Below are 25,642 nucleotides of genomic sequence, written 5' to 3'. Positions count from 1 at the left end.
CTGCATGGTACTGTAGTGCTGAAATATCTGAAATAAAAATTTACCTATCAGTGCACCTTTCATTTTATCATTTCTTTCTTCAAATTGCTATGGTAACTTCTGTTTTCTAATATTGTATTCCTATATGCACTTTTTTGAAAATCAATGTTTTTCAAACATATGAACACCGTTTGTTTTTCATATTTGGTTTTACTACACATAAATACACAACACAACAAAAATCTACAATATCTAAGACCAGTATTTGTAATACTACACTTACAATGCATGCTTCCCCCACAGCATGTTGTGTTAGATCTAGGGCCGCATTCAATACAGTTTGATCCTAGGACTAACTGATTCAAGGCTCAAATATGGTGGACCTACTTGAAAGCAAAGCCTCATACTCCCTTAATGGTTTCCCCCACCTACCACACATGCCATCCTTACAGTGGCCTATATAGGATTTTAAGATAAAATAAAACCAGAGATTTAATTGCTAGGCCCTTTAAGTCTGCATGAAGCTGTGTTACAAGATATTTTAAAGCTTTTTTTTTTATTATGCTGATATATAAAAGAGTGAAAGGAGTCTTTCCTGAACAAAAAACCTCAACAAAGATGAAGTAAAACAAAATGGAGCAAACACAGTTAAAGTACATGAAAAAAAAAAAAAAACACTTTTGTTAAAAGAATGCCGACTTACAAAATGACTTTTTGCTAAGCAAATCCCATATAAATTTGAAAAATAAATAAAATTACGGGTTGGTACTGTAGTAATGAGGTCAAAGACGTACTGAGTACGCAAATTTATAGCTTTTAAGTCCTCGTAGCTTTCAAAATTGTGTTTTGAAGTTCTGAAATAATAATGAAAGAAGCTTAATTTCATGTGTAAATTATTCCTTGGATATTGCCATATTTGAACGAACAAAACGAGAATTTCAGAGAATTCTGACTGAGAAAAAAAAATACCATCTTTGGTAACATGCCTATTTTGTAATGAAATGTATATTTGCTAGCACCCATCACTCATTACGGGATATGGAATCCTGACAACCGATCAAATATTGTGAAATATTTCAGGCGTCTGCGTCACTCTTTTCCATTGCATGTATGTCGGAGGCGGAGAAAAACGTAAACGCTCGAGTTTCAGCGAACTTTCAGCCAATCACATTGGAGAGCGTGCCTAGCAACAAAAGCGGCAGATTTGCGCATTTTTTCAATGAGCGAGGTGAGTATCGAAAAAATTCAGGAAGATATTTTCATTTAATCGAAGACGATAATATTTTTATGATGTTTTATATGTTAGAGTAATTAAATCACGCCAGTTACTTTTCTTCTTAAATGTTTTTTATGCATGTGGGCATACATTTTACGAAAAATCGGCAAAAGAATTTTTCGTACGGCTATATGCAAAAACTTCTCGCGGACATTTAGATCTACAGCTTTGGACGTTTAAAAGTTTTAAAAAATTAAACAAAATTAAATTTAAAAAAAACAGCAGAAAACCTTCGAAAATAAAGGAAATAAACACCAAATTAAGACAAGCCAAATAAATTGTTTTTATCGAAAACTTCCTTGATTGGGTTTTATCTTACGTACGTTTTGAAAGTTTCCTAGATTTCCTTTAATGTTACTTTGAGTTGGAATTATCTGTCATAACATTTATATTTGCTTTCATTGTTATCCATTGGTTTAATTATTTTTATCTGTCTTTCTTTTTCTTACTTTCTTTCATTTTTAAAAAAAATTATTTATTCTTTTTCTTATTTTTTTTTTATTTAATTTTTTATTTTGTTTTTTATTTTCTCAACATTTTCAGTTTAAAATGTTAAAATTGGAGTCCTTTGTTATGGAAATGATAGAAAGATGGAGTGATGAAAAAGGTGAGAAAATAGCTATGGGCATCTGTTTGCATCTGAAGTATTTCAAAATCAGAAGTACATCTTTTATTCTTGATATGACTGTTATTAAAGATGAATGAATCTAACATCAATATTTATTTTTCATTTCCAGTCCTTAAGGGCATTTACCATTCACAAAACAGTACACCCAGTGTTGCTGTTCTAGTTCCAAAGCAGGAACAAAAAGACAATGTATTTGTACAGGCAGTTTCCACAAATGGCTGCTGTACATTTTTTGGAAAAGATGACTGTGTACTTCAAGGTAAAAGCCTCCCTCCATGCTTGTAAATTTGCAGTGTTGGAAATAGTATAAAACAAATGCCTGAGATACATGAAATTTTTATGATTGTTTTTCTAATGCAGATATGGACCCTTTCCATTCATTTATTAATATAGCTTGTACCTTTTTTCAGCTGTGGAGGGCATCTATCACCTGAGGAAACTTACACCCAGCAGCGGTGTTCTAGTCCCAGAGCGGGTACAGAGAGAGGCTGTGTTTGTGCAGACAGATTCTACCTTTGGCTGTCGAACATTTTGGGAAAAGGAAAGCAGTATTGATCAAGGTACAGTATCAGGACTTTAATCTAACATATAAATATGAAACCCAAAACTGTTCAGAACTTTTTTTTCTTAAATGACAGTTAGCTTCTCAAATGTTGTGAAGTGCAAAAGTTATTCTACTTTTTTTTTCACCCAAGCAAAGCATATTTAACAAATTGTATTCTAATAGAAAAGATCCCTTCCTTACACAAATATAACTACAATTCTAATACGGCACCATGATATTAAGCCTTGACAGTAATTTTTGTTTTTCCACAGGATTTGTAGAAATCCCTCTTGATGATGAAAAATTAGCTCCGACTACAGAGGGAAAAGGTATTTTATTTCATTATTCAACAACTAGCAGAATTCAATGTAAATTTTTTTCCATTCTTCTTAACATTCCCGTTCTAAATTTGGTATGTGTATAAGTATCAAGATGTGAAGAGAATACCTCAATGAAATTTATCAAAGAGATAATATGAGCCTCATTTCACATATATGCTTTTCCTTTATATAGTGTCCAAGCCCCAAAGGAAAGCTATACTAAGTAGGATGAAGAAAATAAAATATTGGATACTCACAAAGCTGAGACAGTTAATCCGTTACTAAACTGACTGTTCTTCCTTTTCTTTTCTTTTTTCATAAAAACTGAATGAAAAAAACACTGTACATACATGAAACGCCACCCATGTATATGCACCCATTAACTGCAATGGACATTATGAACAATCTTGAGAGCTTTTACTTGTTCACGTTGTATATAGTAAACATGAAATTTTGTTTCATGTTTGTACATATGTTAAATAGAATACCATGGTAAATATATATAAAAAGTTGTTCATTATTATTGTTTTGCAGCATCAGTTGCTTAATTTGTACACATTTATAATATTTATGTCAAAAGTTATGTACATATCATTTATATATATAATTTTATTTATAATAAAGAAATCACATAAAGACAATAAATTGGATTATTTTATTGTTGCAATCAGTCTTTTATTCAAGTGAACTACAACCAACTCAAATGAGACTGTGAATGAGGCCATAAATTGTTTTCTTTAACTCGAACAGATATAAAAAGAATTGTACTCTAAGGACAATCTGCATTTCTTTCTCTTGGGTAAATAGATGTCTTTTCTTTCCTGCTTGCTCAAAAAGTTTAAAAGGCGTCTTGTATTTCTCTATTCACAATCAGATTTTCTCTCACCATCAGCACCTATTGATGACACAGCACTGCTTCCTTATGTAGACAGACAAGAAATGGGCATCAAGGCTTCATTTTGGCAGTAAATATTTTAAAATCACCTTAAATTAATATTTAAAAAATAAAGGCCTGAGCAGTCATTTTGCCAATCAAGCAAATTCTTATCTTTATCCTTTATAGTTTTTTGTTGGCTTATGTTAAGAATATCTGCTGTGTGGTAACCTTTTAAACAAGTTGATAAATATCAGAATAATCTTGCTACTGAGCTAAACTATTTAAGGCATCTAAAGGATGATGAAGCCAGCTATGTTCTCTATTTTAGAAAAGTTCTAATTGCAGCTTCTTCTGACTGGACAAATACATGGAAAACTTGTGCTTGGATCTTGATGTAATTTGAAATTGTCAGTAGACATTCCAAAGGGCTTTAGTACCATGTTCCCCAGTTCTTTTAACTTTCCTAGAATGAGAAAATATAAATACTTCCACTATTGCTCTGAATGAAAAGATGAATACAAAACTCAAATGTTTCATAAATCAAATTTTAAATAAATATGTTGATTTTTATTGAAATCAAAGAGCAGAAGACCAGTCTAAAAGATTTTGCTTTATTGTAAAATATTTCAAAATGTAGGACTGAAAGATATAAATTACCCATCATTTCATCTTTCATTTTCTCATTTCTTTCTGTAATTTGCTGTGGCAATCGCTGAAGAGATGAAAATAAACACAGATTCAATCAGATTCAAAAGTTCACTGATTAGTTCTCTTATGAATAAAAACAATTTGCTGACTTGTAATTATTTTAATATCTTTAAATTTAAGTGAATATTGCACTGTTACACTTTAGCACTTTAGCATTTTTTTTCTATTGCGATGCTTTTAAACATATATGAACATCATTTTTTTTTTATTTCACTTACTACACATTGACACATTACAGAAAACCATGTAACACAAATCTAAAGTATTTGAGACTGTTTTTATGATACCAGACTTACAATACATGCTTCCCTTGCAGTATGTTGTGTTGGATCCATTTCAATTACTTTTTTGTAATCCTCTAATGCCTCATCTAATTTTTCAGTCTTTTCATACATTTCTGCCCTCCTTAAAAGTGCTTTGAGATAATTAGGATTAAGTTCTAGTGCTTTGGTACAGTCTTCAATAGCCTTTTCGTGCTGTTTCTGAAAAGAGTTTTTTTCAAATGCCTCAAAGAAAACACCCTTAATATATACCTTGTATCAATGCATGCCAAATTGAACACAACCTTTAAACAAAGAAAAATTATCACAGTCATAAAATGTTGTTTAAATTATATATTTCAAATAGTGAACCAATCTAGGGAAATCATTCTATCAACATTGCTACACTTCAATAATAATAATAACTCAAAAACTTACTGCACAGAATATGGTCCTGTATTTGGATCTTGCTGTGATTTGAAATTGTCAGTAGACATTCCATTTGAAGGGCTTTAGTACCATGTTCCCCTGTTCTTTTAACTTTCCTAGAATGAGAAAATATAAATACTTAGAATTGCTGTGAATGATAAGATTAATACAAAACTCAAATGTTTCAAGAATCAAAATTTTCAAATATTTCTTTTTTCCCACCAGGGTTTGTAGAAATTGATCTTGATGATGATGACGATGAAAAATTAGGTACATCTACTGAGGGAGAATTAAGGTATTGTGTTCAAATTTTATAAAACAATTAAATTATTTTCAATTGGGTGATGGCAGATTTGAATGTAAAGTAAGTTGTAACAAGTGAGTTAGATGGTTTTATAATCATCCCAAGTGCATTATAATCAAGATCTATAAATATGTCTTAATAAAATTCTTTACAGAGAAAATATGTGCCCCATTTTACATATAAACTTTTTCCTTGATATATAGTGTCCAAGCCCAGGAAGACACCCATCCTTATAGCCTTAGCAGGATGAAGAAATTTAAGTTTTGGATGATGACCAAGCTGCGACAGCTAGTCAAATACTGAAATGACTGTTCACAACTGTATGAGAAAAATCACTTGGACATTGTGCATAAACAAATAGCCATGTACATGTATATGCATCCATTCACTGCAGTTTTGAAGGGATTTTATTAGCATTCCAGAAAGAGCTTGTACAAATTGTACATAATAAACATGTAATTTTGTTTCATAATATTTGTACATATGTAAATAGAATAGCATACATATATACAGTATGTAAAGTATATACAACATTAAATATTATTTCTTTTTTTACAACATAAATTGCTGAATTTGTATTACTTATGATACTGATGTCAATTCTCCTCAAATCATGCATATTTCATATATATAATTTATATTTTGAATAAAAGAAAGCATGTAAAAAATTGCATTCATTAATTTACTTGTAACAGTCAATCATTTATCCAAGCTACAATCACTACATTTTTATATTTATAGAGACTGAAAGAGGCCACATATTGTTATCTTATACCTGAAGCTGTGTTACAAGACGTAAAAAGATCAAATTGACTCTAAGGCAAGACTTTTCCCAGATAGCCATCCAGTGTTCATTTAGTACAATAGACAACCTATGTTTAAACAAAAAAAAAAAAAAAAAAAAAAAAAACAAGGCAGCAAAGCTGTCAAATGTACAGACAAAAACAGAAAATAAAAATGCAGAAAATGGTTCCTTTTGTCAATTTTAATGCAATGATAAATCATGCCTACAATAGCACTGTCAATCAACACTGAATTTTAATCATGCACAACAGGTGACATCGTCAATAACAGGAGCGGATCCAGGGATATTTTCTGACAGTATTCCAAATTATCTTTGTTGATCCATCCTACATTTTTGATGGTCTTCCAACAGAAAAAACAGATACCCATCAATGTGAACTTTAAAATCTGAAAGACCCAGAAGACAGTCTCAATCTGCCCCTGCAATAAGATTACAGTTTCAGGACCAAATTCACATAATGAAAATCCCAATATTTGAATAATGATGACAGTGCATAAAATAATATTACATAATGTTTAAAGACATAAAAACCAATGCAACTGCTTACGTGGAAATACAGAAAATGTGAAGAGCTTCAGGTGGATGGGAGCTGAAAATGCTTGAAATGTTTGAAAAATAAATTAAAAAGAAAACAAAACAAAAATATCCCATTAAAGCTGCTATTCAAACTTTTAATCTTGCTGTAATAACATGATATGAATAACCCCAATGTGTTTGAGGATAATAAGGCACTGTTATTCAAATTATTTTTTCTTTTGTTAACTTATTTGCAATATTAAACAACATTTACCTGCATAATTATCACAGATTCCTAATTATGTAACACAGTTAAGAGAGCTTAAAGGGATAATAACTCTTCGTATGAAATCTATATTTCACAATAAAAACATTGTAAATAACTCATAGAAATATAATATATTCTGTTTTACGACGAAAACAGCAGTTATAGCTATTATTCTGATATCTGAGCTTGTCTTAAGATCACGTGACCTCCACTGATGGCTATACTCTGTTATAATCTCTTAAGAGATTTTAACAAAAAAACCAAACTTTTTAGAAAAAAACCAAGGACTAAATTTGAATGTAAAAATGGATTCATTAATCATTGGTAAGTATGGGAAAATTGTTGTTTACTCCAGGAAAATTCATTTTTTGGCCAAAACGAAGAGTTATTATCCCTTTAACCTATGGGAAATCTCAACGTGTGTTTTATGTAATCTTATTTAATGGGCACTTGGAAATTAATTAGGCAAATGATTTAATAGCTCTGAATTTAGCTTGTGACTACCCCAAGGGACAATTACCACCATCCATAAACAGTAGCCCCATATAGCACTCTATAGAGCTGCATTGCTTCCAAAACAGAAAACAATCACACTGATTTTCCAACACAAACTGCACGTCAGTCTTACGAAACTTTTCAGTAAGTTTGAGTATCATAAGTAACATGGTTTTTCCTTAATGGTCATTACGGCAGCCATTTCCAAAATAGGGTTTTCTTCAACTTTTATGCAATATAACATAATGACCATCAATTTTTAATAATAAAATAAAAGTTTCATGGATATACAGAAAATGTGCCATGGAAAGGTCTTCAAGGCCATGGAAGTTCAGAGTCACACTTTCAAAATGCCAAAATGTATACAAGAGATAACTGTATTGAACTGATTTTCTTTCTATTTTCAACACCTTTTTTTCATATAACAAAATAATCAATTTACTGTCATTTTTAAATGAACAACTGAGAAAATTGTTGACATAGGAAAAATATCAATAGAACAATTTTAAATGTCCAGTTTCCTCCATTCTGAGATTCTGAAGATAGTAGATGTTTGAATCTGACAAACTGCAATGATATGAGTTTATTTCCATTTTTGACACTTTATAACATAATACACAATAACAAGTTTATCATCATTTTTACATAATCAACTAACAATGTTATAAAGATGCAGGAAATGTCAAACAAACACTTTTACGTATCTTATTAGTTCAATAATGAGACTGTTAACATGCCTAACAATTGAATCTGAGGAAATGTGAAAAAACAGCATAACTTTTAAAATAATGGCCCGATTATGCTGATTTTCGAACTCATCCTACTTTTTAATAAGATTGACTAGTCCTGTGAGTATAATGACAATTGGCAGATCTGTTAATCTTATATTGTGTTATCAGTGCTGCATATATGCTGAAAAAGTGAAAAAACAGCATAACTTCCCTTAAAATGGCCCGATCATGCCGATTTTCGAACTCGACCTGCGTATTATAAATATTCATCAGTTCTGTAAGTTTCAAGCTAAAAGGTAAAATGGTTTTTCACTTATTGTGTTATCAGTGCTGCATATATGCTGAAAAAAGTGAAAAGTTCTTAGAAGTGGAAGTTCTTAGCTTCCATAAAATTGACCCGATAATGCTGATTTTCAAACTTGACCTGCGATTTATGAACATTCATCAGTTCTATAAGTTTGAAGCCAAAAAGTAAAAATGTTTTTCACTTATTATGTTATAGGTGTTATAAAAATGCTAAAAAAAGTGAAAAAAAAACCCAAAATAAACTGCTTACTGACATTTTAATATGATCAACTAAGAAAATTGATGAGATGGGAAAATATCAATAGAACAGTGTTAAATGTCCAATTTCCTCCATTCTGAGATTCTGAAGATAGTAGATGATTGAATCTGACAAACTGCAATGATATGAGTTTATTTCCATTTTTGACACTTTATAACATAATACACAATAACAAGTTTACCATCATTTTTACATAATCAACTAACAATGTTATAAAGATGCAGGAAATGTCAAACAAACACTTTTACGTATCTTATTAGTTCAATAATGAGACTGTTAACATGCTTAAGAATTGAATCTGAGGAAATGTGAAAAACAGCATAACATCTAAAATAATGGCACGATTATGCTGCTTTTCCAACTCATCCTACGTTTTAGTAAGATTGACCAGTCCTGTGAGTATAATGACAATTTGCCCATCTGTTAATCTTATATTGTGTTATCAGTGCTGCATATATGCTGAAAAAAGTGAAAAAACAGCATAACTTCCCTTAAAATGGCCGGATCATGCTGATTTTCAAATTTGACCTGCGTATTATAAATATTCATCAATTCTGTCAGTTTCAAGCCAAAAGGTAAAACGTTTTTTCACTTATTGTGTTATCAGTGTTGCATATATGCTGAAAAAAGTGAAAAAACAGCATTACTTCCATAAAATTGACCTGATAACTCTGATTTTCGAACTTGACCTACATATTATGAATATTCATCAGCTTTATAAGTTTCAAGCCAAAAAGTAAGAATGTTTTTCACTTATCGTGTTATCGGTGTTATAATAATGCTAAAAAAAGTGAAAAAACAGCATAACTTCCCTAAAAATGGCCCGATCATGCTGATTTTTGAACTTGACCTGCGTATTATGAATATTCATCAGTTCTGTAAATTTGAATACAAAATGTTAAACGGTATTCCACTTATCGTGTTATCGCTGAGTGCACAGCGACGGCGACAGCGGCGATGGCCTACAATCACTACATTTTTATATTTAAAGAGACTGAAAGAGGCCACATATTGTTATCTTATACCTGAAGCTGTGTTACAAGATATAAAAAGATCAAATTGACTCTAAGGCAAGACTTTTCCCAGATAGCCATCCAGTGTTCATTTAATACAATAGACAACCTATGTTTTTCAAAAAAAAAAAAAAAAAAAAAAAGGCTGGATGGCTTATGAAATATTAAGAAATGACAGTATATTTGTAGTTGAATTTCTTGTAAATTGGTGACCAAATTACCAAATTACAGATCAACGTTTTGGAATGTTGACCTACTGTGATGCAAATCCTGCAGAAACCCCTGCTCTAAGGACAATCTGCATTTCTTCATCTTAAGAAAATAGATGTCTATTCTCCTCTGCTTGCTGAAAACAAAAAGTAAAAATGGTGCTTTTCTTATCACTTTACTTGCAATCCGATTTGCTCTCACCAACAGCACCTATTGAGCACAAATCACCACTCTCCTTTGTAGACAGATATCAGATTTTGGCATCCAGAATTTATTTTGGCAGGAAATATTTAAAGAACACCCTTAATTGATATTTTTAAAAATCCATGCTAGAGCTGCCAATTCTGTCAATAAAACCAAATTCTCAAAAATGAGATGATTAATACAAAACTCAAATGTAACAAGAATCAAAATTTTAATAAATATGTTGACTGCTATTAAAATCAATGAGCAGAGGACCAGTCTAAAATGTTTTGCTTTCATATAAAGTATTTCAAAATTTACTGCATGGTACTGTAGTGCTGAAATATCTGAAATAAAAATTTACCTATCAGTGCACCTTTCATTTTATCATTTCTTTCTTCAAATTGCTATGGTAACTTCTGTTTTCTAATATTGTATTCCTATATGCACTTTTTTGAAAATCAATGTTTTTCAAACATATGAACACCGTTTGTTTTTCATATTTGGTTTTACTACACATAAATACACAACACAACAAAAATCTACAATATCTAAGACCAGTATTTGTAATACTACACTTACAATGCATGCTTCCCCCACAGCATGTTGTGTTAGATCTAGGGCCGCATTCAATACAGTTTGATCCTAGGACTAACTGATTCAAGGCTCAAATATGGTGGACCTACTTGAAAGCAAAGCCTCATACTCCCTTAATGGTTTCCCCCACCTACCACACATGCCATCCTTACAGTGGCCTATATAGGATTTTAAGATAAAATAAAACCAGAGATTTAATTGCTAGGCCCTTTAAGTCTGCATGAAGCTGTGTTACAAGATATTTTAAAGCTTTTTTTTTTATTATGCTGATATATAAAAGAGTGAAAGGAGTCTTTCCTGAACAAAAAACCTCAACAAAGATGAAGTAAAACAAAATGGAGCAAACACAGTTAAAGTACATGAAAAAAAAAAAAAAAACACTTTTGTTAAAAGAATGCCGACTTACAAAATGACTTTTTGCTAAGCAAATCCCATATAAATTTGAAAAATAAATAAAATTACGGGTTGGTACTGTAGTAATGAGGTCAAAGACGTACTGAGTACGCAAATTTATAGCTTTTAAGTCCTCGTAGCTTTCAAAATTGTGTTTTGAAGTTCTGAAATAATAATGAAAGAAGCTTAATTTCATGTGTAAATTATTCCTTGGATATTGCCATATTTGAACGAACAAAACGAGAATTTCAGAGAATTCTGACTGAGAAAAAAAAATACCATCTTTGGCAACGTGCCTATTTTGTAATGAAATGTATATTTGCTAGCACCCATCACTCATTACGGGATATGGAATCCTGACAACCGATCAAATATTGTGAAATATTTCAGGCGTCTGCGTCACTCTTTTCCATTGCATGTATGTCGGAGGCGGAGAAAAACGTAAACGCTCGAGTTTCAGCGAACTTTCAGCCAATCACATTGGAGAGCGTGCCTAGCAACAAAAGCGGCAGATTTGCGCATTTTTTCAATGAGCGAGGTGAGTATCGAAAAAATTCAGGAAGATATTTTCATTTAATCGAAGACGATAATATTTTTATGATGTTTTATATGTTAGAGTAATTAAATCACGCCAGTTACTTTTCTTCTTAAATGTTTTTTATGCATGTGGGCATACATTTTACGAAAAATCGGCAAAAGAATTTTTCGTACGGCTATATGCAAAAACTTCTCGCGGACATTTAGATCTACAGCTTTGGACGTTTAAAAGTTTTAAAAAATTAAACAAAATTAAATTTAAAAAAAACAGCAGAAAACCTTCGAAAATAAAGGAAATAAACACCAAATTAAGACAAGCCAAATAAATTGTTTTTATCGAAAACTTCCTTGATTGGGTTTTATCTTACGTACGTTTTGAAAGTTTCCTAGATTTCCTTTAATGTTACTTTGAGTTGGAATTATCTGTCATAACATTTATATTTGCTTTCATTGTTATCCATTGGTTTAATTATTTTTATCTGTCTTTCTTTTTCTTACTTTCTTTCATTTTTAAAAAAAATTATTTATTCTTTTTCTTATTTTTTTTTTATTTAATTTTTTATTTTGTTTTTTATTTTCTCAACATTTTCAGTTTAAAATGTTAAAATTGGAGTCCTTTGTTATGGAAATGATAGAAAGATGGAGTGATGAAAAAGGTGAGAAAATAGCTATGGGCATCTGTTTGCATCTGAAGTATTTCAAAATCAGAAGTACATCTTTTATTCTTGATATGACTGTTATTAAAGATGAATGAATCTAACATCAATATTTATTTTTCATTTCCAGTCCTTAAGGGCATTTACCATTCACAAAACAGTACACCCAGTGTTGCTGTTCTAGTTCCAAAGCAGGAACAAAAAGACAATGTATTTGTACAGGCAGTTTCCACAAATGGCTGCTGTACATTTTTTGGAAAAGATGACTGTGTACTTCAAGGTAAAAGCCTCCCTCCATGCTTGTAAATTTGCAGTGTTGGAAATAGTATAAAACAAATGCCTGAGATACATGAAATTTTTATGATTGTTTTTCTAATGCAGATATGGACCCTTTCCATTCATTTATTAATATAGCTTGTACCTTTTTTCAGCTGTGGAGGGCATCTATCACCTGAGGAAACTTACACCCAGCAGCGGTGTTCTAGTCCCAGAGCGGGTACAGAGAGAGGCTGTGTTTGTGCAGACAGATTCTACCTTTGGCTGTCGAACATTTTGGGAAAAGGAAAGCAGTATTGATCAAGGTACAGTATCAGGACTTTAATCTAACATATAAATATGAAACCCAAAACTGTTCAGAACTTTTTTTTCTTAAATGACAGTTAGCTTCTCAAATGTTGTGAAGTGCAAAAGTTATTCTACTTTTTTTTCACCCAAGCAAAGCATATTTAACAAATTGTATTCTAATAGAAAAGATCCCTTCCTTACACAAATATAACTACAATTCTAATACGGCACCATGATATTAAGCCTTGACAGTAATTTTTGTTTTTCCACAGGATTTGTAGAAATCCCTCTTGATGATGAAAAATTAGCTCCGACTACAGAGGGAAAAGGTATTTTATTTCATTATTCAACAACTAGCAGAATTCAATGTAAATTTTTTTCCATTCTTCTTAACATTCCCGTTCTAAATTTGGTATGTGTATAAGTATCAAGATGTGAAGAGAATACCTCAATGAAATTTATCAAAGAGATAATATGAGCCTCATTTCACATATATGCTTTTCCTTTATATAGTGTCCAAGCCCCAAAGGAAAGCTATACTAAGTAGGATGAAGAAAATAAAATATTGGATACTCACAAAGCTGAGACAGTTAATCCGTTACTAAACTGACTGTTCTTCCTTTTCTTTTCTTTTTTCATAAAAACTGAATGAAAAAAACACTGTACATACATGAAACGCCACCCATGTATATGCACCCATTAACTGCAATGGACATTATGAACAATCTTGAGAGCTTTTACTTGTTCACGTTGTATATAGTAAACATGAAATTTTGTTTCATGTTTGTACATATGTTAAATAGAATACCATGGTAAATATATATAAAAAGTTGTTCATTATTATTGTTTTGCAGCATCAGTTGCTTAATTTGTACACATTTATAATATTTATGTCAAAAGTTATGTACATATCATTTATATATATAATTTTATTTATAATAAAGAAATCACATAAAGACAATAAATTGGATTATTTTATTGTTGCAATCAGTCTTTTATTCAAGTGAACTACAACCAACTCAAATGAGACTGTGAATGAGGCCATAAATTGTTTTCTTTAACTCGAACAGATATAAAAAGAATTGTACTCTAAGGACAATCTGCATTTCTTTCTCTTGGGTAAATAGATGTCTTTTCTTTCCTGCTTGCTCAAAAAGTTTAAAAGGCGTCTTGTATTTCTCTATTCACAATCAGATTTTCTCTCACCATCAGCACCTATTGATGACACAGCACTGCTTCCTTATGTAGACAGACAAGAAATGGGCATCAAGGCTTCATTTTGGCAGTAAATATTTTAAAATCACCTTAAATTAATATTTAAAAAATAAAGGCCTGAGCAGTCATTTTGCCAATCAAGCAAATTCTTATCTTTATCCTTTATAGTTTTTTGTTGGCTTATGTTAAGAATATCTGCTGTGTGGTAACCTTTTAAACAAGTTGATAAATATCAGAATAATCTTGCTACTGAGCTAAACTATTTAAGGCATCTAAAGGATGATGAAGCCAGCTATGTTCTCTATTTTAGAAAAGTTCTAATTGCAGCTTCTTCTGACTGGACAAATACATGGAAAACTTGTGCTTGGATCTTGATGTAATTTGAAATTGTCAGTAGACATTCCAAAGGGCTTTAGTACCATGTTCCCCAGTTCTTTTAACTTTCCTAGAATGAGAAAATATAAATACTTCCACTATTGCTCTGAATGAAAAGATGAATACAAAACTCAAATGTTTCATAAATCAAATTTTAAATAAATATGTTGATTTTTATTGAAATCAAAGAGCAGAAGACCAGTCTAAAAGATTTTGCTTTATTGTAAAATATTTCAAAATGTAGGACTGAAAGATATAAATTACCCATCATTTCATCTTTCATTTTCTCATTTCTTTCTGTAATTTGCTGTGGCAATCGCTGAAGAGATGAAAATAAACACAGATTCAATCAGATTCAAAAGTTCACTGATTAGTTCTCTTATGAATAAAAACAATTTGCTGACTTGTAATTATTTTAATATCTTTAAATTTAAGTGAATATTGCACTGTTACACTTTAGCACTTTAGCATTTTTTTTCTATTGCGATGCTTTTAAACATATATGAACATCATTTTTTTTTTATTTCACTTACTACACATTGACACATTACAGAAAACCATGTAACACAAATCTAAAGTATTTGAGACTGTTTTTATGATACCAGACTTACAATACATGCTTCCCTTGCAGTATGTTGTGTTGGATCCATTTCAATTACTTTTTTGTAATCCTCTAATGCCTCATCTAATTTTTCAGTCTTTTCATACATTTCTGCCCTCCTTAAAAGTGCTTTGAGATAATTAGGATTAAGTTCTAGTGCTTTGGTACAGTCTTCAATAGCCTTTTCGTGCTGTTTCTGAAAAGAGTTTTTTTCAAATGCCTCAAAGAAAACACCCTTAATATATACCTTGTATCAATGCATGCCAAATTGAACACAACCTTTAAACAAAGAAAAATTATCACAGTCATAAAATGTTGTTTAAATTATATATTTCAAATAGTGAACCAATCTAGGGAAATCATTCTATCAACTGAAATTGCTACACTTCAATAATAATAATAACTCAAAAACTTACTGCACAGAATATGGTCCTGTATTTGGATCTTGCTGTGATTTGAAATTGTCAGTAGACATTCCATTTGAAGGGCTTTAGTACCATGTTCCCCTGTTCTTTTAACTTTCCTAGAATGAGAAAATATAAATACTTAGAATTGCTGTGAATGATAAGATTAATACAAAACTCAAATGTTTCAAGAATCAAAATTTTCAAATATTTCTTTTTTCCCACCAGGGTTTGTAGAAATTGATCTTGATGATGATGACGATGAAAAATTAGGTACATCTACTGAGGGAGAATTAAGGTATTGTGTTCAAATTTTATAAAACAATTAAATTATTTTCAATTGGGTGATGGCAGATTTGAATGTAAAGTAAGTTGTAACAAGTGAGTTAGATGGTTTTATAATCATCCCAAGTGCATTATAATCAAGATCTATAAATATGTCTTAATAAAATTCTTTACAGAGAAAATATGTGCCCCATTTTACATATAAACTTTTTCCTTGATATATAGTGTCCAAGCCCAGGAAGACACCCATCCTTATAGCCTTAGCAGGATGAAGAAATTTAAGTTTTGGATGATGACCAAGCTGCGACAGCTAGTCAAATACTGAAATGACTGTTCACAACTGTATGAGAAAAATCACTTGGACATTGTGCATAAACAAATAGCCATGTACATGTATATGCATCCATTCACTGCAGTTTTGAAGGGATTTTATTAGCATTCCAGAAAGAGCTTGTACAAATTGTACATAATAAACATGTAATTTATGTAGCCAAATGTTCACAAGCACAACGAAGCTCTGTTTTTGCTCCAAATTAAGTAGGATAAGTCCATATGACTGAAATTGTCATTTATTAATGACGAAAACTAATAAGATACAAAGTTACAAAACTGGGGAGATAATAAACATCCCCCAAACTATATAAGTGCTAAATATAAAAATAATAAAGTATGTTAATGAAATGTAACCAGGATTAATTATGAAAAATATGAGAAATCACAACAGCTATAGGAGCAAAAAGTTGGCGCAAATGAAAAAGTTACAAAACTGGGGAGATAATAAACATCCCCCAAACTATATAAGTGCTAAATATAAAAATAATAAAGTATGTTAATGAAATGTAACCAGGATTAATTATGAAAAATATGAGAAATCACAACAGCTATAGGAGCAAAAAGTTGGCGCAAATGAAAATAAAAGGCAATTGTCATTTATTAATGACGAAAACTAATAAGATACAAAGTTACAAAACTGGGGAGATAATAAACATCCCCCAAACTATATAAGTGCTAAATATAAAAATAATAAAGTATGTTAATGAAATGTAACCAGGATTAATTATGAAAAATATGAGAAATCACAACAGCTATAGGAGCAAAAAGTTGGCGCAAATGAAAATAAAAGGCTTATGAAAAATATGAGAAATCACAACAGCTATAGGAGCAAAAAGTTGGCGCAAATGGTTGGCGCAAATGAAAAGAAAAGGCAAAAGGCACATTCTAAAGCCGGCCTAGGCTGAGAGCGAGCTACGCAACCCCTACCTTTTTAGGACGGGGACGTAGGTTTCCTCATTGCTCTGACAGCCCAATCATAGAGTTGTCTCTCTTGGCCTACGTACTGCCTCATATGCCCTGCATAGTACATTTACCTAACTATAGTTTTAAAGTAATAATCTCACATGTATGATATATATCAATAAACAAATGATAACCAGATAATCTGAAATGACTAATTAATGTGCCAAATGAGTTATAGCTAACAAGCATAAATACAACCATGTTACATTGAGCCAATGCTCAAATCTGCTTCATTAGTCATGGAAAGAGAAAAAAAAAATATGGGGGGGGGTTGAATAAGTTTACCAAACATCACCTCAAAATTTTTACTCCTGAATAATGCACTTCTTAATGTTGTGAAATTTACGAGAAAAGTGAGGGAGAGCATTAACTGTCTCCTGAATAACTGAACTCATATGCCTCTGATTAGCAGGCCTACCAGAGGCAAAGTGGCACTATCCAAATAGGTGCCCCCCTTAATTATGTCACACAGGTGCCGCTTGAAAGTAAATAAGTCTAAGTGTTAAAAACACCACAAGGATGAAGGCAGGTGGTAGGGGAGGGTGGAGGGTGTACAAATAACAATAAAGAAACGTAAGTAATAATACAGTGTAGCTGCTAAAACTGCGGGTAAATATATCCGCAGCTACAAAGCTGAATGACTTTTCACTGAATGCAGCTCGATGGAATTAATCTCCAAAACATCTTTCATAGAATATACTTGTGTGTGCCTTGATACACAGCAGCTAAGACATTCCTTAACCCTGGACATCTGTTAACACCTTGTCTTGGTCAACTACTTAAGGTCAAAATGTGCAGACACAAGACCCAAACAAAACGTTGATGTATTACCAAAAAGTTAATAGCACCACTAAAACAAACCATTTGCTACATAAATACAATTAATTCTCTTAATTGTAGTTTTATGTAGCCAAATGTTCACAAGCACAACGAAGCTCTGTTTTTGCTCCAAATTAAGTAGGATAAGTCCATATGACTGAAATTGTCATTTATTAATGACGAAAACTAATAAGATACAAAGTTACAAAACTGGGGAGATAATAAACATCCCCCAAACTATATAAGTGCTAAATATAAAAATAATAAAGTATGTTAATGAAATGTAACCAGGATTAATTATGAAAAATATGAGAAATCACAACAGCTATAGGAGCAAAAAGTTGGCGCAAATGAAAATAAAAGGCCATATGATGTGAGAGAAGCTCACATCCCCGCCCAGAACCTAGTATACCAGATACCACCAAAGGGCTCTCACTACTAGGCAAACAGTTAAAAATCTGGGAATACACCCAGAACCTAGTATACCAGATACCACAAAGGGCTCTCACTACTAGGCAAACAGTTAAAAAACCTGGGAAATACACCCAGAACCTAGTATACCAGATACCACTACAGGGTTCTCACTACTAGGCAAACAGTTAAAAACCTGGGAAGTACACCCAGAACAAAGAGCATAAAAACTCCAAAAATGCATATCGCCTAGTCGACCAGAAACCCCTAATAATACTCCACCTGGTAATGCGGACACGGAGACAATCGGAAATAGGATATGACTAGATTACGGCATGTCAATGACAGCCAGGAAATAGGAAATATGAAAACTGCAACAACACCTGGCCCGATAGGAATATAAACATAAATAAAATAGATGCACACAAAAGAAAAAAAAAATCAAAAATAACATGATGAGTGACACCTAAACAAAATAGGTAACAACTGTAGTTGCATAACACAACAATTATAAATGTATTGATAAGAACACGTGAAAAAAGGGGAGAAATGAAAACAAATACTAGCCTGTGTGTGATCCAAAACTTGAAGTCATCCCGTAAAAGGAAACAGCCGTCGCCGAAACTTGAATATCAAATACTGGTGACTGGAGAAAAGTGAATATTGTCCAAATAAAATAAAGTCACCAAGTAACAAATAACCGTCAACAGCCGTCGCTGAATCTTGAATACCAAAACTGGTGGCTGGGGAAAACTGAATAATCCGAAGAAATTAGTCACCAAGTAACAAATAGTCGTCCCCAAATCTTGAAACCACAAAAGTGATGACTGGTAACCAGTGTACAAATAACAATAAAGAAACGTAAGTAATAATACAGTGTAGCTGCTAAAACTGCGGGTAAATATATCCGCAGCTACAAAGCTGAATGACTTTTCACTGAATGCAGCTCGATGGAATTAATCTCCAAAACATCTTTCATAGAATATACTTGTGTGTGCCTTGATACACAGCAGCTAAGACATTCCTTAACCCTGGACATCTGTTAACACCTTGTCTTGGTCAACTACTTAAGGTCAAAATGTGCAGACACAAGACCCAAACAAAACGTTGATGTATTACCAAAAAGTTAATAGCACCACTAAAACAAACCATTTGCTACATAAATACAATTAATTCTCTTAATTGTAGTTTTTGTTTCATAATATTTGTACATATGTAAATAGAATAGCATACATATATACAGTATGTAAAGTATATACAACATTAAATATTATTTCTTTTTTTACAACATAAATTGCTGAATTTGTATTACTTATGATACTGATGTCAATTCTCCTCAAATCATGCATATTTCATATATATAATTTATATTTTGAATAAAAGAAAGCATGTAAAAAATTGCATTCATTAATTTACTTGTAACAGTCAATCATTTATCCAAGCTACAATCACTACATTTTTATATTTATAGAGACTGAAAGAGGCCACATATTGTTATCTTATACCTGAAGCTGTGTTACAAGACGTAAAAAGATCAAATTGACTCTAAGGCAAGACTTTTCCCAGATAGCCATCCAGTGTTCATTTAGTACAATAGACAACCTATGTTTAAACAAAAAAAAAAAAAAAAAAAAAAAACAAGGCAGCAAAGCTGTCAAATGTACAGACAAAAACAGAAAATAAAAATGCAGAAAATGGTTCCTTTTGTCAATTTTAATGCAATGATAAATCATGCCTACAATAGCACTGTCAATCAACACTGAATTTTAATCATGCACAACAGGTGACATCGTCAATAACAGGAGCGGATCCAGGGATATTTTCTGACAGTATTCCAAATTATCTTTGTTGATCCATCCTACATTTTTGATGGTCTTCCAACAGAAAAAACAGATACCCATCAATGTGAACTTTAAAATCTGAAAGACCCAGAAGACAGTCTCAATCTGCCCCTGCAATAAGATTACAGTTTCAGGACCAAATTCACATAATGAAAATCCCAATATTTGAATAATGATGACAGTGCATAAAATAATATTACATAATGTTTAAAGACATAAAAACCAATGCAACTGCTTACGTGGAAATACAGAAAATGTGAAGAGCTTCAGGTGGATGGGAGCTGAAAATGCTTGAAATGTTTGAAAAATAAATTAAAAAGAAAACAAAACAAAAATATCCCATTAAAGCTGCTATTCAAACTTTTAATCTTGCTGTAATAACATGATATGAATAACCCCAATGTGTTTGAGGATAATAAGGCACTGTTATTCAAATTATTTTTTCTTTTGTTAACTTATTTGCAATATTAAACAACATTTACCTGCATAATTATCACAGATTCCTAATTATGTAACACAGTTAAGAGAGCTTAAAGGGATAATAACTCTTCGTATGAAATCTATATTTCACAATAAAAACATTGTAAATAACTCATAGAAATATAATATATTCTGTTTTACGACGAAAACAGCAGTTATAGCTATTATTCTGATATCTGAGCTTGTCTTAAGATCACGTGACCTCCACTGATGGCTATACTCTGTTATAATCTCTTAAGAGATTTTAACAAAAAAACCAAACTTTTTAGAAAAAAACCAAGGACTAAATTTGAATGTAAAAATGGATTCATTAATCATTGGTAAGTATGGGAAAATTGTTGTTTACTCCAGGAAAATTCATTTTTTGGCCAAAACGAAGAGTTATTATCCCTTTAACCTATGGGAAATCTCAACGTGTGTTTTATGTAATCTTATTTAATGGGCACTTGGAAATTAATTAGGCAAATGATTTAATAGCTCTGAATTTAGCTTGTGACTACCCCAAGGGACAATTACCACCATCCATAAACAGTAGCCCCATATAGCACTCTATAGAGCTGCATTGCTTCCAAAACAGAAAACAATCACACTGATTTTCCAACACAAACTGCACGTCAGTCTTACGAAACTTTTCAGTAAGTTTGAGTATCATAAGTAACATGGTTTTTCCTTAATGGTCATTACGGCAGCCATTTCCAAAATAGGGTTTTCTTCAACTTTTATGCAATATAACATAATGACCATCAATTTTTAATAATAAAATAAAAGTATCATGGATATACAGAAAATGTGCCATGGAAAGGTCTTCAAGGCCATGGAAGTTCAGAGTCACACTTTCAAAATGCCAAAATGTATACAAGAGATAACTGTATTGAACTGATTTTCTTTCTATTTTCAACACCTTTTTTTCATATAACAAAATAATCAATTTACTGTCATTTTTAAATGAACAACTGAGAAAATTGTTGACATAGGAAAAATATCAATAGAACAATTTTAAATGTCCAGTTTCCTCCATTCTGAGATTCTGAAGATAGTAGATGTTTGAATCTGACAAACTGCAATGATATGAGTTTATTTCCATTTTTGACACTTTATAACATAATACACAATAACAAGTTTATCATCATTTTTACATAATCAACTAACAATGTTATAAAGATGCAGGAAATGTCAAACAAACACTTTTACGTATCTTATTAGTTCAATAATGAGACTGTTAACATGCCTAACAATTGAATCTGAGGAAATGTGAAAAAACAGCATAACTTTTAAAATAATGGCCCGATTATGCTGATTTTCGAACTCATCCTACTTTTTAATAAGATTGACTAGTCCTGTGAGTATAATGACAATTGGCAGATCTGTTAATCTTATATTGTGTTATCAGTGCTGCATATATGCTGAAAAAGTGAAAAAACAGCATAACTTCCCTTAAAATGGCCCGATCATGCCGATTTTCGAACTCGACCTGCGTATTATAAATATTCATCAGTTCTGTAAGTTTCAAGCTAAAAGGTAAAATGGTTTTTCACTTATTGTGTTATCAGTGCTGCATATATGCTGAAAAAAGTGAAAAGTTCTTAGAAGTGGAAGTTCTTAGCTTCCATAAAATTGACCCGATAATGCTGATTTTCAAACTTGACCTGCGATTTATGAACACTCATCAGTTCTATAAGTTTGAAGCCAAAAAGTAAAAATGTTTTTCACTTATTATGTTATAGGTGTTATAAAAATGCTAAAAAAAGTGAAAAAAAAACCCAAAATAAACTGCTTACTGACATTTTAATATGATCAACTAAGAAAATTGATGAGATGGGAAAATATCAATAGAACAGTGTTAAATGTCCAATTTCCTCCATTCTGAGATTCTGAAGATAGTAGATGATTGAATCTGACAAACTGCAATGATATGAGTTTATTTCCATTTTTGACACTTTATAACATAATACACAATAACAAGTTTACCATCATTTTTACATAATCAACTAACAATGTTATAAAGATGCAGGAAATGTCAAACAAACACTTTTACGTATCTTATTAGTTCAATAATGAGACTGTTAACATGCTTAAGAATTGAATCTGAGGAAATGTGAAAAACAGCATAACATCTAAAATAATGGCACGATTATGCTGCTTTTCCAACTCATCCTACGTTTTAGTAAGATTGACCAGTCCTGTGAGTATAATGACAATTTGCCCATCTGTTAATCTTATATTGTGTTATCAGTGCTGCATATATGCTGAAAAAAGTGAAAAAACAGCATAACTTCCCTTAAAATGGCCGGATCATGCTGATTTTCAAATTTGACCTGCGTATTATAAATATTCATCAATTCTGTCAGTTTCAAGCCAAAAGGTAAAACGTTTTTTCACTTATTGTGTTATCAGTGTTGCATATATGCTGAAAAAAGTGAAAAAACAGCATTACTTCCATAAAATTGACCTGATAACTCTGATTTTCGAACTTGACCTACATATTATGAATATTCATCAGCTTTATAAGTTTCAAGCCAAAAAGTAAGAATGTTTTTCACTTATCGTGTTATCGGTGTTATAATAATGCTAAAAAAAGTGAAAAAACAGCATAACTTCCCTAAAAATGGCCCGATCATGCTGATTTTTGAACTTGACCTGCGTATTATGAATATTCATCAGTTCTGTAAATTTGAATACAAAATGTTAAACGGTATTCCACTTATCGTGTTATCGCTGAGTGCACAGCGACGGCGACGGCGGCGATGGCCTACAATCACTACATTTTTATATTTAAAGAGACTGAAAGAGGCCACATATTGTTATCTTATACCTGAAGCTGTGTTACAAGATATAAAAAGATCAAATTGACTCTAAGGCAAGACTTTTCCCAGATAGCCATCCAGTGTTCATTTAATACAATAGACAACCTATGTTTTTCAAAAAAAAAAAAAAAAAAAAAAAGGCTGGATGGCTTATGAAATATTTAGAAATGACAGTATATTTGTAGTTGAATTTCTTGTAAATTGGTGACCAAATTACCAAATTACAGATCAACGTTTTGGAATGTTGACCTACTGTGATGCAAATCCTGCAGAAACCCCTGCTCTAAGGACAATCTGCATTTCTTCATCTTAAGAAAATAGATGTCTATTCTCCTCTGCTTGCTGAAAACAAAAAGTAAAAATGGTGCTTTTCTTATCACTTTACTTGCAATCCGATTTGCTCTCACCAACAGCACCTATTGAGCACAAATCACCACTCTCCTTTGTAGACAGATATCAGATTTTGGCATCCAGAATTTATTTTGGCAGGAAATATTTAAAGAACACCCTTAATTGATATTTTTAAAAATCCATGCTAGAGCTGCCAATTCTGTCAATAAAACCAAATTCTCAAAAATGAGATGATTAATACAAAACTCAAATGTAACAAGAATCAAAATTTTAATAAATATGTTGACTGCTATTAAAATCAATGAGCAGAGGACCAGTCTAAAATGTTTTGCTTTCATATAAAGTATTTCAAAATTTACTGCATGGTACTGTAGTGCTGAAATATCTGAAATAAAAATTTACCTATCAGTGCACCTTTCATTTTATCATTTCTTTCTTCAAATTGCTATGGTAACTTCTGTTTTCTAATATTGTATTCCTATATGCACTTTTTTGAAAATCAATGTTTTTCAAACATATGAACACCGTTTGTTTTTCATATTTGGTTTTACTACACATAAATACACAACACAACAAAAATCTACAATATCTAAGACCAGTATTTGTAATACTACACTTACAATGCATGCTTCCCCCACAGCATGTTGTGTTAGATCTAGGGCCGCATTCAATACAGTTTGATCCTAGGACTAACTGATTCAAGGCTCAAATATGGTGGACCTACTTGAAAGCAAAGCCTCATACTCCCTTAATGGTTTCCCCCACCTACCACACATGCCATCCTTACAGTGGCCTATATAGGATTTTAAGATAAAATAAAACCAGAGATTTAATTGCTAGGCCCTTTAAGTCTGCATGAAGCTGTGTTACAAGATATTTTAAAGCTTTTTTTTTTATTATGCTGATATATAAAAGAGTGAAAGGAGTCTTTCCTGAACAAAAAACCTCAACAAAGATGAAGTAAAACAAAATGGAGCAAACACAGTTAAAGTACATGAAAAAAAAAAAAAAAAACACTTTTGTTAAAAGAATGCCGACTTACAAAATGACTTTTTGCTAAGCAAATCCCATATAAATTTGAAAAATAAATAAAATTACGGGTTGGTACTGTAGTAATGAGGTCAAAGACGTACTGAGTACGCAAATTTATAGCTTTTAAGTCCTCGTAGCTTTCAAAATTGTGTTTTGAAGTTCTGAAATAATAATGAAAGAAGCTTAATTTCATGTGTAAATTATTCCTTGGATATTGCCATATTTGAACGAACAAAACGAGAATTTCAGAGAATTCTGACTGAGAAAAAAAAATACCATCTTTGGCAACGTGCCTATTTTGTAATGAAATGTATATTTGCTAGCACCCATCACTCATTACGGGATATGGAATCCTGACAACCGATCAAATATTGTGAAATATTTCAGGCGTCTGCGTCACTCTTTTCCATTGCATGTATGTCGGAGGCGGAGAAAAACGTAAACGCTCGAGTTTCAGCGAACTTTCAGCCAATCACATTGGAGAGCGTGCCTAGCAACAAAAGCGGCAGATTTGCGCATTTTTTCAATGAGCGAGGTGAGTATCGAAAAAATTCAGGAAGATATTTTCATTTAATCGAAGACGATAATATTTTTATGATGTTTTATATGTTAGAGTAATTAAATCACGCCAGTTACTTTTCTTCTTAAATGTTTTTTATGCATGTGGGCATACATTTTACGAAAAATCGGCAAAAGAATTTTTCGTACGGCTATATGCAAAAACTTCTCGCGGACATTTAGATCTACAGCTTTGGACGTTTAAAAGTTTTAAAAAATTAAACAAAATTAAATTTAAAAAAAAACAGCAGAAAACCTTCGAAAATAAAGGAAATAAACACCAAATTAAGACAAGCCAAATAAATTGTTTTT

At 31.7% G+C, this 25,642-nt stretch overlaps 4 protein-coding genes across 6 annotated transcripts; 2 read left to right on the top strand and 2 right to left on the bottom strand.

Moving 5' to 3' along the window:
- Window positions 1-1,952: 1,952 nt before the first annotated feature.
- LOC147764193 (uncharacterized) lies at window positions 1,953-3,710 on the top strand. The gene is made up of 4 exons (XM_087002081.1): window positions 1,953-2,142; window positions 2,294-2,443; window positions 2,700-2,756; window positions 2,941-3,710. The coding sequence occupies exons 1-4, from the start codon at window positions 1,953-1,955 to the stop codon at window positions 3,030-3,032; spliced, it is 489 nt and encodes a 162-aa protein (XP_086858207.1). The 3' UTR covers window positions 3,033-3,710.
- Window positions 3,388-11,517, bottom strand: LOC147764192 (tetratricopeptide repeat protein 1-like). Of its 2 annotated transcripts, XM_087002083.1 has the most exons (6): window positions 11,381-11,517; window positions 9,976-10,064; window positions 5,031-5,137; window positions 4,629-4,814; window positions 4,282-4,336; window positions 3,388-4,087 (listed from the first exon to the last, which is right to left on the bottom strand). In XM_087002083.1, exons 4-6 carry the CDS (start codon window positions 4,725-4,727, stop codon window positions 3,960-3,962), a joined length of 282 nt encoding a protein of 93 aa, XP_086858209.1. In that variant the 5' UTR covers window positions 4,728-4,814; window positions 5,031-5,137; window positions 9,976-10,064; window positions 11,381-11,517; the 3' UTR covers window positions 3,388-3,959. The 2 variants fall into 2 exon arrangements, with proteins under 2 accessions (XP_086858209.1, XP_086858208.1); XM_087002082.1 differs by lacking the exon at window positions 9,976-10,064 and having other exon boundaries at window positions 11,381-11,467.
- Window positions 11,518-12,384: 867 nt separating this feature from the next.
- Window positions 12,385-14,141, top strand: LOC147764191 (uncharacterized). The gene is made up of 4 exons (XM_087000757.1): window positions 12,385-12,574; window positions 12,726-12,875; window positions 13,131-13,187; window positions 13,372-14,141. The coding sequence occupies exons 1-4, from the start codon at window positions 12,385-12,387 to the stop codon at window positions 13,461-13,463; spliced, it is 489 nt and encodes a 162-aa protein (XP_086856883.1). The 3' UTR covers window positions 13,464-14,141.
- Window positions 13,819-25,185, bottom strand: LOC147764190 (tetratricopeptide repeat protein 1-like). Of its 2 annotated transcripts, XM_087000759.1 has the most exons (6): window positions 25,049-25,185; window positions 23,643-23,731; window positions 15,466-15,572; window positions 15,060-15,245; window positions 14,713-14,767; window positions 13,819-14,518 (listed from the first exon to the last, which is right to left on the bottom strand). In XM_087000759.1, the coding sequence occupies exons 4-6, from the start codon at window positions 15,156-15,158 to the stop codon at window positions 14,391-14,393; spliced, it is 282 nt and encodes a 93-aa protein (XP_086856885.1). In that variant the 5' UTR covers window positions 15,159-15,245; window positions 15,466-15,572; window positions 23,643-23,731; window positions 25,049-25,185; the 3' UTR covers window positions 13,819-14,390. The 2 variants fall into 2 exon arrangements, with proteins under 2 accessions (XP_086856885.1, XP_086856884.1); XM_087000758.1 differs by lacking the exon at window positions 23,643-23,731 and having other exon boundaries at window positions 25,049-25,135.
- Window positions 25,186-25,642: the final 457 nt, after the last annotated feature.

The sequence above is a fragment of the Lingula anatina genome, chromosome 1 (genome assembly GCF_051362555.1).
Source record: "Lingula anatina isolate TDL-2025a chromosome 1, LinAna3.0, whole genome shotgun sequence".
Taxonomy (NCBI): Eukaryota; Metazoa; Brachiopoda; class Lingulata; order Lingulida; family Lingulidae; genus Lingula; species Lingula anatina.
The sequence above is the reverse complement of the archived record's forward strand: the minus strand, read 5'-3'. Positions and strand labels throughout refer to the sequence as shown.